This window comes from Hyperoodon ampullatus (assembly GCF_949752795.1).
Source record: "Hyperoodon ampullatus genome assembly, chromosome: 2".
Lineage (NCBI taxonomy): Eukaryota > Metazoa > Chordata > Mammalia > Artiodactyla > Ziphiidae > Hyperoodon > Hyperoodon ampullatus.
In genome coordinates, this window is record NC_136915.1 from 48791797 (window position 1) to 48805538 (window position 13742).

At 42.9% G+C, this 13742-nt stretch overlaps 1 protein-coding gene across 1 annotated transcript in view; it reads right to left on the reverse strand.

Annotated features, from left to right (window-relative positions):
• Positions 1-13692, reverse strand: part of PLPP3 (phospholipid phosphatase 3) — a gene marked incomplete at both ends in the record, with an annotated part of 83190 nt that extends 69498 nt beyond the window's left edge. The window contains one exon of the mRNA XM_079698244.1: positions 13554-13692. Coding sequence (XP_079554370.1) covers positions 13554-13692 — 139 coding nt within the window. The remainder of the gene's footprint in view (positions 1-13553) is intronic.
• Positions 13693-13742: the final 50 nt, after the last annotated feature.

Here is a 13742-nt window from a genome sequence, read left to right on the forward strand (position 1 = left end):
GCAATATCTCCCCTCCACAGGTGTAGGCTTTGATGAGATGCATGAATGTGCCTGACTATAGTGCAAGGGTTCAAAAATGTTCCTTTCCCAGACTTTTTCCTGTTGACATTTGGAGAACGATATCCTGGGTAGGGTGGTTTGGGTGTTTTGTTTTGCGGGCTTTTCAGGGCTGGGGAGCTGAAGAAAGAGCTAGAATGAGAAAAATGAATTGAGGCAAGAAGAATATTTACGTTCAAATTCTCAGATGCATATGCTATCATTTGGTAGAACTGTTCAATGAAAGGGATTATTAATTAATAATAAATGTTTGGATTTCACAGCTGAGGTCAACACAACCGCAAACAACCAATTTAAAGCAAAATTATAATTAAAGGGTCTTCAACTCCGTCAGTGGCCATCGGAAAATTAAACCCTAAGATCAAGAGGGCTTATTTTCCCCTGGGATTGAAAGCCCTGTATTTTGAATACTTTGACTCAAGATGTATACTTTAATTTCCCAGCCAGCCCCAGAGAATTCTGCATTCACACAATGCCTACAGTACAGACCGTCCAAAGCAAAAGTTTACTAGGGTGAGTGGGACCCATCATCCCTCCTGCCATGGCATTGGAGCAACTCTCTTCAAACAGATTTAAATGAGAAAACTGCTATACAAAAGATTCAAGTATAATAGCCCCCCACCTTATTTTCAGGGGATACTTACAAGAGCTCCAGTGGATGTCTGAAACTGTGGGCAGTACCGAACCCTACACGTACCATGAATTTTCCTGTACATACATCGTTATGATAAAGTTTAATTTAAATTACGCACAGGAAGAGATTAACAACCATGACTAATAAAATAGAATTACGATAATAAACTGTAATAAAAGTTATGTGAATGTTGTCTCTCTCTCTCTCAAAATATCTGCTTGTACTGTAGTCTCCCTTCTTCTTGTGATGATGCAAGATGATAAAATGCCTACATGATGAGATAAAGTGAAGTAATGACGTAGGTATTGTGACACAGCATTAGGCTACTACTGACCTTCTGATGATACATCAGAAGGAGGACCATCTGTATCGGGTGATCCTGGATCATCAAGTCATAACAATGTGGACGGTTGGATGTCAGTAGCTGACGATGTCATCAGCTGGGGATCCTAGTGAGAGATCTGATCACGCTACTCAGACAGCATGCAAGTTAAAACTTATGAATTGTTTATTTCTGGAATTTTCCATTTAATATTTTTGGACTGAGGGTAACTGAGAACATGGAAAGGGCAACAGCAGATAAGGGAGGACTACTGTAAGTTGGTGACACCTTTGGAAATATTTTAAAATCTCAGCCTGCCAGAAGTTCCTCCCTTTGATTGCGATACATATGGCTGCTTCAAAAGAAGACACTAGGCATTTAATCAAAATATCCAGTACGGCGAAGATGACAGCAAGACACATGCAAGGATGAGAAAGAATGTATTAGGCCACTCCTCCCTAGAAGCCTACGAAAGCCAAAATGACCAAAACAGCTACTTTGGGCCAGTGTCTAATGAAATCCACTGTGTGGCTGGAAGCACTGCTGCCACTTCCTGTCAGTGGTTGCTAACTTTACAACAATGTGGGTCATTTGTGGGGAAGAGGCTACTGGGGGAAGTTCTATTTACTGCATTTAATGAAGATGCCGCATGCACAGCCACTAACCAGAGAAGCTCACAATTTCTCAGTGTGACCCAAAGGTTACACCAAACCACCAAGACAGCAGACAGAGCCCACGGGACAAACAGGGTCACTAACAGAGAGACCCATTAGTGCTCCCTGATAGGAGCGACAAAGGCCTTGTTCAAGTCTCTCCTTCCTTTAAGAAGCCTTCCCAGGATCCAGCAGGCTTCCTCTGCCCTAAATCCACAGAGCTGCTTGTCCATTCTAGAATGTCCAACCTTTTCACCATCAAAGATGCCTTGCAGGGCTTCCCTGGTGGCGCAGTGGTTGAGAGTCCGCCTGCCGATGCAGAGGACATGGGTTCGTGCCCCGGTCCGGGAAGATCCCACATGCCGCGGAGCTGCTGGGCCCGTGAGCCATGGCCGCTGAGCCTGCGCGTCCGGAGCCTGTGCTCCGCAACGGGAGAGGCCACAACAGTGAGAGGCCCGCGTACCGCAAAAAAAAAAAATGCCTTGCAGTTCCTTCATGACCCTCTGTGACATCTAGAAGATGTCTTTATTTACCAGGTAAACTATATTTAAATCATTTCTCCACTTCTGTTAATCAAAGCATGGGAAGTGTCAATCACATCCCCTGATGAGTGGAAATAACCAGCAAGACCAGGGTGATCTGCCAGTGTCATTCCACATTCAGTCAGATCAAAAGCACAGAACGTCAGTGCTTTGACCAGTCCTGGCAGAGGCTGATGTTCTCAGTCTAGGCAAGTTAATCATTGAAAAATGTGCAGTACACGTTAGGTATTTTTGAAGTCCTAAAAAGAGCACGAGATGCCCTGTGATTGCCCTAACAGACCTTGGCAGGTCCAGAGAACCCAGGGTGAGAATCATGAGTCTAACTCATTTTGGACAATTCATCACGTGTTGCTGATGTGAAAGCTGGCAGGGAATAGTGGGGAAAACTTGGGCTTCAGAAACACTTGCAGAACAAAAGCAGGAGAGCCTAGCAGTTAAGAATGGCCTCAAAGCAAGAGGGAGGGGGTATGGGGATATATGTATACATATAACTGATTCACTTTGTTATACAGCAGAAACTAACACAACATTGTAAAGCAATTATACTCCAATAAAGATGTTAAAAAAAAAAAAAAGAATGGCCTCATGAGACAGACTTTTCAGGTCTGACCCCAACTCAAACTCACCTGCTGCGTAACTTCTGGTGAGTTATTTTTTAATGTCTCTGAACCTCAGTTCTGTCAATGGAGATAATAGTAATGAAGACTTCATAGGCTCATTGGGAGAATTAAATAAGAGAACGCATGCACACTGCTTTGCCCAGTGAGAGGTACATACTTGCACTCAATAAATGTTAGCAATTGTCATTATTTAGTCAGGCTTGCTTGAGTCCAAATCCCAGGCCTAACACATATTAGCTGTGTGAACCTGAGCAAATCATTTACCCTCTCTGAGTTGCAAAACCGGTTACTGACATCTACCTTATTCTGTTATTGGAAAGATTAAGTGAGATATCAACTAAAACTCCTAATAATAAAGGTTGAGTGCCTTTTCCTCACCTCCTTGTATTCTATGTGGTTTCATTTTTCACGCACTTATAGCTTAATCCTCACTGTAATTTTCAACTTGACACTCCAACCAGTTTCTAAAGATCTGTGCTTGTGTCTTATACTTTTTAATATCACCCAGCATCCAGCACACGAATCTAAAAGATGCACAGTAATTTTAATTTTTGAGATGATAATCATGTATACAGCCATATCTCCAGGGGGGAAAAGGGATGGGAAAAAAAATCAACCTTATCAGGAACTACAGTTCTATTTCATGGTCTTAAAAATATCGTAAAGCTAACCCAAGGAATACAGATTTTTAATATTTGTACTTTTAACTGTTTTCAGGGTACTCTGAAGATCTAAGGCTGCTTTTCATTTTGCTGAAGAAGGAATCTGCTTGCCACACACCCTGGTTTGTGGAAGTATGTTACTCAGCGGGTGAGGAGGTCTAGCTGACCACCCAGCATCTATTCCTCAGGCAGCTTTATTGTTCTCTGCTCACTCATCTTAAACCCAGTGACACTGCTAAACTGACTGAAAACTTTGTTTCTTTGTGAAATATTCTCTGACAAACAAAGCAGCACTAGAGTGGTTTCATGAATATGTTAATTCCAAAGGTCTTCGGTAAACCTTTTGTATTTTTTCCATACATATTTTAATTAATCTTAAGATACTTCCAAAATGGTGTAGGCACTATGGAAAATAGTCTGGCAGTTCCTCAAAAAGTCAAGCACAGTAACCATATCGTCCTGCATTTCCACTCCTAGGTAAATATGACCATGAGAATTGAAAATCTATGTCCAATAGCACAGGGAGATCAGCTCGGTGCTTTGTGTCCACCTAGAGGGGTGGGATAGGGAGGGTGGGAGGGAGAAGCAAGAGGGAGGAGATATGGGGATATATGTATATGTATAGCTGATTCCCTTTGTTATAAAGCAGAAACTAACACACCACTGCAAAGCAATTATGCTCCAATAAAGATGTTAAAAAAAAAAGTAAATGAAATACTAATACCTGCTGAACACACATGCTGAACATACATGCTACGATATGGATGAACCTTGAAAATATTATGCTGAGTGAAAGGCAAAGAAACAGAAAGTGGGTCAGTAGTTGCCATGGGATGGGGGAAGGAGAAGGGTAAATGTGGAGTGACAGTTAATGGGTACAGTTTTTTTGTTGTTGCAGTGATAAAAATGTTCTAAAATTGATTGTGGTGATGGTTGCTCAACTCTGTGAATATACTAAAAGCCAGTGAATTGAATACTTTAAATGAATGAATGTTATGGTACATAAATTAGATCTCAGCAAAACTGTTTTAAAAATACCATTATAACTCAAGGAAAACCGTTTCTCTAAACCAAGAGGATTTCCAATGGCCCATTTATTTTAAGGGGCTTTGAGAAATTTAAAAATTCCAGAGCAAAATTTAAATAAATAATTTATGTATATAAAAAACTTATAGCCTCATCTTTCTAATAAGGCTATGAACATAAAGAAGCATTTACTAATCCTATAATACAGGCTTCATAAGTCTTCTACAAACACTGCATTTAAAGTGTTTGTGGATAGAGAGGCATCACCATGGTTCAGAGGCTCCCAACCAGGAGATCAGGAACCACCCCCCCGACCACCATCCCCCTCACCCCCCAAATCTCCTTTAATCTCCTTGTCACCCATCCTTCTCCTCTCTGTCCCCAGTACCTCAGGTTCATCTCTAATCTGCCTCCCAACTGATCTCCCTCCTTGGCCTCCAATTTCCCTCCCCTCAAACACAAATCAGATTAAGTTAATCCCCTCTTAAAAACTGCTCATGAATATGTTAATGCCAAATGTTGCCTGTAAAACTTTGGTAATTTTTTTTCCTTACACATTTTAACTAACCTTACGGTACTTCTAAAATGGTGCAGCTGCTATGGAAAAACAGTTTGGCAGGTCCTTAGAAAGTTAAACATGGAGTTACCATATGACCCAGCAATTCCACTCCTAGGTATATACTGCGTTTGGTTTCTGTATGAAATTTTCCATAATAAAAATAAAAATAAAAATGAAAATACAACCTCATTCGCTGGTCCTCCAAATTAAAGTTCAAGTCCCTTAGCGGCCTGCCATTTATAGCTCCCCTTTTTAATCTGGCTCCTAACTATCTCTCCAGCCTCATCCCCAACATCCTCTTTTCCCACCAACTCAATGCAAATACACAGCACTCACACTCCAGCCTCCAACCACTCACCCTTCCCAAAAACGTTCTTGTTTCTAAGTCTCAGCATCCGTTGCTCCCTCTGCTGCAATACCCTTTCCCACTCCGTGTAACGTAGGCTATTATTTCTCTAACAAGACCCAGCTCCAAGCCCTCAGGCAAACTCATTGCTTTTCACTGTGCAGCTATAGCCCCTCCCTTACCATGCCCAAATCAGCAGCACTAAGTGTGTAAAATTAGGCAAAAGTCTGTTACCCTTTCCCAATGTGGGAATTCATAAAGCACAAGGAACCCCACCCACCAACCCCACCCCAAGGGAAGAAGGGACTAAGGGGTGTTGCACATAGTAGATGCTCAAGAAACAACTGCAGAAGACAAGACATACATGAAAGACAGGTACAAACATAGACTTAATTAAATAGGCTCTCTAGAAATTATACTGATTGATGCTAATTTGGGGGCCAGATATAAAGAAACCATCAGTGAGAACAGCTTCCTTCGTGTCAATATAATCATGTGTATTATGTGCTTTAGGGATACATAAACAGGAACCAAAGCATACTGCTTATTATGACAAGGCGCTTACACTGATTTGCATTTCTCTGCAAAACTCTCTAAGCATATAATTTTGTTAATTTGTGACAAACCTCAAAAACACACTTCCCACCAATACTCTGATTGCAGTGTATACTCTCAAAGCACACAGAAATCATCAAGTTCCTTTCATAAGTTGCCAACTGGATCTTATGTGTGTTGTTTGGTTTGGTTTGGTTTAAATTTGGGAATTTTAATGCAGATCATAATTTATAATTTAACTTGGACCTAAAGGAAGATTAGCTTCACAAGGATGTTTCAGAAACTGACCTAGCCTTCTTTTGAATGTTGGGACCACCAACTCATGCATGACCTTGAGAAAATTATTTCATCTGAGACTCAGTTTCCTCCTCAGTCAAAAACAAACACTTCGAAAACATGGGCTTCTTTCTTCTCTCCTGGAACACGTCATTTGAAAAAGATGGTGCCTGTTCAAGTTCAAATCAGTCAGCAGTGATCTTTGGTAATAAGCACCTTCTAGAACAAGGGCCAGTTGGAAGAAAAGTGATATATCAAAAAAACTGCCTAGTCCTTCAAATTTGCCCCATGTGTCTCTGCCCTCACTAAACTATCATCCTCTGATTTGGGTTAAAAGTTAAACCTGTTTGTCTTGTTCCTCTTTTAATTGACCCAGGAAAGAGAAAAATGAGAATAGGGCTCTCTGGAGAACTACCTCATGAATGATAATCAAGTTTCGAACTGACAAGTACATACCAGAAAAGCAAAATGGTATAAAGGCAAGACCTTGGTTCTAGGTCCTGCCCTTTCACTATCACCAGACAATTACTAACCAGTCCAAGCATCCAAGTCTTCCTATGTGAATCAAGGGCACTGACTAGGACGTGGTGACAATGACAACAGCAGCTGGTGAGTACACAGCTCCACACACTATACCAGGCATCGCCTCACAACTTCACAACACATATTATCCCATTTTACAAATGAGAAAACCGAGACGTCAGAGACAGTCACAACTTGCCTAACCACGTACAGCTAATAACCCTAAGCAAACTCCCACCTATCTGTCTCCAAAGCCTGTGCTTCCCCCTTGGACCTCCCACCTGTCCCCTGTTCAAAGAGGCCTATTTTTCTGACTGAGATAAAAAATGACTTGGTATTGTTCATAATGAAATCCCCAAGGTACTTTCAAATTCTAAAGCATCCATGAATCTAGGCACTAAAGAATTGCTCCGATGGAATTTTCTTTATTACGTCCACCGAGAGGCTCAGTCAGCGCACTCCAAGCTGTTCTGCAACTATTTATATTGGGCCCTGCAGAACATATTTGTACATATTTGGACTCAAAAAAATGGAAATAAATGAAATGGAATGGAATAGAAAAGAGGGAGTCTTCATTGCATTAACTGCATTGAAAAGTGGGCAGCAAGGTAAGCTGACAAGAGTTCTGGAAAATTTAGTGACTACTTACTAGCTGGGCACCATTGTGCAAGTTACTTAACTTCTCTGAACTGCAGTTTCCTCCTCTCTAAAAGGAATCTAATATCTATATTACATGGTTGGCCTGAACAAATATGTTCACTACCAGTTATTCCCTTCCTCAAGAGATATGGAGAGTGCCCTGGATGACAAGCATTTTGATTATTTTCAATCATGTTGCTCTTTTTAGTTATTTTTTCTTCCTCTGGGCTTTCAAAAGACACATATAAGAGTTGACACTGGGCTTCCCTGGTGGCGCAGTGGTTGAGAGTCCGCCTGCCGATGCAGGGGACACGGGTTCGTGCCCTGGTCCAGGAAGATCCCACATGCCGTGGAGCGGCTGGGCCCGTGAGCCATGGCAGCTGAGCCTGTGCGTCCGGAGCCTGTGCTCCGCAATGGGAGAGGCCACAACAGTGAGAGGCCCGAGTACAGCAAAAAAAAAAAAAAAAAAAGAGTTGACACTAAAATAGTCCATTTGTCCAAATTCCCTCCCCGACAAAGGTGTATTTGTCTTTCCCTTAAGATGATATAGCCATGTCCCTTCCAGAGGGGAAGAAGGTAACCACCAAAGACTCTTGAGGTTCCCTCACTGTGACTTTTCCCAAACCTGCCACTGCTTTTCTCTGGCTAATAGAAAACATTTGTGTTCCCTCCGTCTGGTTTTTTCTTGGGATTCTCTTCACAATTGTTTCCCCTAATATATTTCAGGCTACTTTTCTGCCAAAATATTAAATTCATAGAAACATCGAGGAGTAAGAACACTGGGAAGGAAAGGAAAATTCTACTATTACTGTGAATAATAATAGCCACATAATACCTGATAATGATTTAGTGTTTTTTAACTCTTCAAAGTGCTTTCAGATTTGTGATCTCATCTGAGCTTCAACATATACGAGTGTCACAGGTTTGCTTTTGTATTTTACAGATGAGGAAACTGAGGCCTGAAAGGTTAAATAATTTTTGCCCAAGTCACATGTGTAGATGACTTTATGTCAGGATTCAAACCCAGACCTGGGTGAATCTGAAGCTTGTGTTGTTGCCACAATACTTTGCCAAGCGAACTTTGATCTTTTAAAGGCTCTCTTTAGAGGTCTAATTCATTCATTTCACTGTTTACTCATATACAAACTTCAATATCTCAAAAGAAAATATTTATAGAGTTAACACTTCATTTATCCAAAGTGGTCACTTGGCCTACAACGCTACAGAGAACTCAGTTTAAAAATAAATAAAAATCCCAGCCTCTTGGCAGTTAGGAGACACCAGCAAGTCCTTGCACTAAAAATCAGACCTTCAGGCCAGCACCCAGAGGTAATTTTTCCTTTTGAAAGGATTCTAACAATCTTAAATTTTTTTTTTAATTGGAGTATAGTTGATTTACAATGTTGTGTTAGTTTCAGGTGTAAAGTGATTCGGTTACACATATACCTATATTCACATTCTTTTTATATTCTTTTCTCATATAGGTTATCACAGAACATTGAGTTGAGTTCCCTATGCTATACAGTATGTCCTTGTTGGTTATCTATCTTATATACAGTAGTGTGTGTATGGTTATCCCAAGCTCCTGATTTATCCCTCCCCTCCACGTTTCCCCTTTGGTAACCATAAGTTTGTTTTCCATAGCTGCAAGTCTGTTTCTGTTTTGTAAATAAGTTCATTTATATCATTTTTTAAAATTAGATTTCACATATGAGAGATATGTGATATTTGTCTTTGATATTTGATATGATATCTGTCTTTCTCTGTCTGACTTCACTTAGTCTGATAATCTCTAGGTATCTTGAATATCTTTACTGGAAAAGACAGGTGTACTGGCCACAAACAGAAAGAGAAGTACAGACAACCTAACAATTCAAAAAGTGCCAGAATATGCGATCCTTCTATATAAACCAACTGCCCTGCCTCAACTGCCTTTAAGACATTAGCTATTAAACAACACAGTGATTCTCAAATTGGCCTGATAAGAATCACCAGAAGCTTTTATAAAACACAGAATCCTAGGCCCAGGTCCAGAGCCTAGTGAAATTGAATCTCCTGGGAAGGAGCCTGAGAATCTGCATGTCACACCAGATGGGTCTCCTTATTAGCTGAGTTGGTGAAGTACTGACACAGTAGGCATCCCCCAAATTATCACTCCTCAAATAATGTGTACCAGGTTGAAATGACACCTAGGGCAGGGTGTCTCCATAAATATAACTGCCTACACAGGGAAGAAGCCCTCAACTATGGTATCATTAGCATCATGCTATGAACAGGGCTTGCCAGCCCAAACAACTGCACAGGAAGGGGGAAAGAAAGAATCTCAAATTGACAGGAAGTCAAAAGGGCTAAAAGTGGAAAAGGCCACCAACTCTGGCTTTAACAGTCTCCCACAAAGGCAGCTATACCCCATGGTATATCTCAAGTATAAGAGAAAGGGATGGAAGAGCTAAGGAGAAAAAAAATGAAAAACAAAAGAAACTAGCCAATCCAGACAATAAAGGTTTTCAACCATCCTGGAAGAGTCAGCAGGGCTGACTCTGCATGGGTTGGAAGGAGGCACTCAGTAAATATCTGGGGAGGGGGACAAGGAAGAGACAGGAGACAGAGCAGAGAAGCTCCACATGGATTTACCAAATCCCTGCATTTGTGCTACAGCCGTGCACTGCCATTTGTGCTTTCTTTGGAACCACTGTCTCATGGGGTAAAAAGGCACCCTCAAAATTTGGGAATTACTTAGTGTTAGAACGATCCCAAATCAAAACGATACCTTGGGGCGACAAGACCGTATCACTGACCAGAAGAGTTGAACCACCTTTATCCATCTGCTTTGGTGCAAATGACTAACTGGAAAATGTGGAGAGGCAGGACTTTCTGCAAACCGAGCTTTAGAATTTTCTAATGATCTGAGTTTCAGGGTTCTTCAGATGAGGGAAGAAAAGGGGGATGGACTCCAGTCATGCTCACTGAGGATTAGAGATCAACTCAAATTGACTTCAGTGTGAATCTCAGTTTTCTCATCTATAAGATGGAGATAATCTCTTCATCAGAGTTGAAGTGAAAAGTACATAAGCTAATTCATCTGAAAAAGAGGCTAACAGAGCTTAGAAAGACAGTAGATGCTCATTCCTCCTTGCCTGGGAATATTGTCTGTTGCTCTCTTGTAACCTGGTAGAGCAGAAGGAGTGCATAAAAAAAAAGAAGGCCATACTTTTATGCAACTGAAAGGAAAACAAAATCGATTTCAGAAAAACTACTACTATGCAAAGATTCATAATTGTGTTTATAAAAGCAATAATCGGCAAAGATACCTATTTTCTGAGACATAAACCCCCATTGGTGATTCTCTGACACCAGATTCCTTTGGTCCTCAAAGGAGAGTGGACTTCTGTTTTTTCACCAAGAATTTAACATTCCAAAAAGGTATGTGAAACAAGTTAAACTGCTTGCATATTTCCACTTACATAACATGTATATTGCACATCAGCTTTTATTTTTTCCAGACACAAGGAGAGGAAGCTTGGTATATATTCCTGTGAGAGAATAAACAGAAAAATGTCTCCCTTTTTCATATATTAGGGCCTTGTAATCCAGACCATATGATCAATACACTATATAAAAATTAAATCATACTGACAGTCCCAGGCAAAAAGTGAACCAAGTAGAAACAATTTTTTAGGACTGTGATGTGTGGAATATTAAAATCATATGTTGTGTTAATAATTTTCTTTTAGAAGCCAAATAGAGTTCTCCTGCATAAATTTCTCAAGTAAATGTTTACCTTACAGTGTTTCCTATTAAGGGTGGTCGAGAGGCATTAAATTAGTGATATTGTAATTTGGCCTATGCATAGGGGAGACGCTTTGATAATGACTTGGTTGACATTATGTTAATGGCAAGGCACACACCTTAAAACGGATAGCTATGTGCTCCTTATGGTAAAATACAAGGTCCTGGTATCTTATTAACTTTTTTTTTTTTTCAGTAAACAAAAATCATTTGCTCGAAGAGGCCAATAGTGAGTAAACTTAACAAACAGCTAGGTATAGAATATTAGCTTTGAAGGGGACACAGGGAGAGTTGGGGCAGATAAAGAGATGAAATGTGCAAACATACACCTTACTTAACACCTTCAATGTACAACAGCATCTTGGGATTTCTGTGTCCCCCGCTAAACTATAGCTGATAGGTGTGTCTTTTTGCAAATTCCTTCACACTTTTTCCTTTGATAAGATACACCATCTCGTGGGACTGCCTTCTGAAATCAGAAGCGTGGAAAGAGGAGGGGAGTACAATAAAACTGTCTGAAGGCTGTCAAGTGTGTTCTAGCTCTGCTTTCCTAATCACCAAGTAGGAGGTAGGAGGGTACAGGGAACAGACAGTCTAGAAAGAATTCACCCTACCACCAGGGAACAAAACACATCAGTGAACACTGGGAAGCCCCAGACAAGTTTACAGCAAACAGCTTCAATGTGTTTGTGTTCCTGGTACTCCCCCAGGACCAGGGAAGGTCTCTTAAAAATTCAATAGCTTGGCAAGGAGACTTTAAGTACTCATCTCCCCACTGTGCATAAGAAGCCAGTGGCCTCCAGGAAGGTAGGCCCCCCAGTGACAATTCCTTTACATAACATTTTAATGCTGAATTGATACAAAGAGGTGGGAAGGGGATTTGCCACCTGAACTACAGTCACCTTTCTTCCCTTCCGCAGAGCACAATTTGACCTTCAGCTGTCTCTGCATATCTAAAGGGGGCCATTCTTATATTTAAACTCCAAGAGTCCCTTCTTTCTTTGACTCTGAAAATTTACTATGGACAGTCAAGCCAAGGACAGATGGACCTCAGTAAGGATCCTGCTACAGAGTCATGAACACAGGGTCATTGGACTCCAGCCCAAGAAGTCTCTGGTTTGCACACTCTGCATGGACAACTCCATTTCAAAGGGGACTTGAGCTTCCGTGCAGGAGTTCTATTTTAAGGGAACTGAACAGGGAACACAGATGTTTCTTCAGTTAGCAGAGTTGGCAGAACAGCTCCTGGACCAAATCCGAGTTCTTAATGCAGGAAGGGGCCTTAGAGAGCATCTAGTTCAACCCACTCACTCAACTGATGAGGAAACTGAGGCCAGAGAGGCAGTTAGGTGGCACCCCCGGCAAGTGGCCGAGTGGCGGCGTCCTGATGACAAGTCCTGCACGCTACGCTTCCCATAACACCATGATTCGCTTTAAAAAAAACAAAATCTACACTTACTTCAATCTTGGAACTCCTGTAGATTCTTGTCAATAGCCACCCCCTGCCCCGGGGGCGAGTTCATAAATCCTCCTTACCCTCCCACTCCATTCCATTTACTCCAGCTCTTCCAGCTGTGGCTTCCAACTAGTTTGGAAAACAGAAGCGGGCTACAGCCTCAGCTTTCTGGGAGTACAATTAATTGTGGTCCCGATGCATGAACCGTGGCTAGCTTTCCCAGTGCCTCAGTTGCCTCATCGGTGAAATGGACCTCCTCGCCCGTATTGCACCGAGTCAGGGAGAGGCAGTACTCCCTGGCACACAGTAGGCGCCTAAAAAGTGACTGCTGGATCGGTACCCCGCATCACGCCCCTCGACAGCACCCTCCCAACCCCTGGGGGGCGTTCAGGATAGCGGCAAGAGAAAAGGCCCAGGCAGCCCCGGCGGAAGGGCTGGATGTTTACATTCGGCCGGGGGAAGGCAGCGCTCTCCAGGCGGGAGCCCAGCGCTCCAGGAGATTCATCTTACTTGGATGGAGGGCAACCAGCTCTACGGCGGCTCCGGGTCCTGGTTCCACCGATTTCCCCTATCCTAACAGGCCGAGCCCACGCCTTTCGTGGGATTCTGGCCGGGCTTCCAACCGGAGGTCGGCTTTTAGGATTCCGTGTCCAAGTGGCCCGCGAAAGCCTACAGCGCTCCCGACACTCCTTTACAGGCCGGGGAGGCGGCGGGAACGGGGAGGGCGGGGACCTGGGGGCCGGCAGCGGCGCGAAGGCTCCGCGAGAAGCCTGCGGGCGGCCCCCGGGGCGGACTGCGCGGCGCAGCCGGGAGACGCGGCCCGGCGCGCAGCCCCGGTCGGGCTGGGACGCGCGCCGGGCGCCGAGGGCCGGAGGGACAACGGGGCTGGGCTCACCCATGAAGAGGCAGAAGAGGTCCAGGCAAATGAGCAGCACCCGCTTGCTGCCGCCCTTCCTCGGGTTGTTGTTGAGCGCCGGGCTGCCGCCGTTCTTGCTCTCCGCGACGATCGCCTTGTCGTACTTGTAGTTTTGCATGGCGCTGGTCAAGACGCCCCGCGACAGCAGTCACACACCCAGACGCCCGG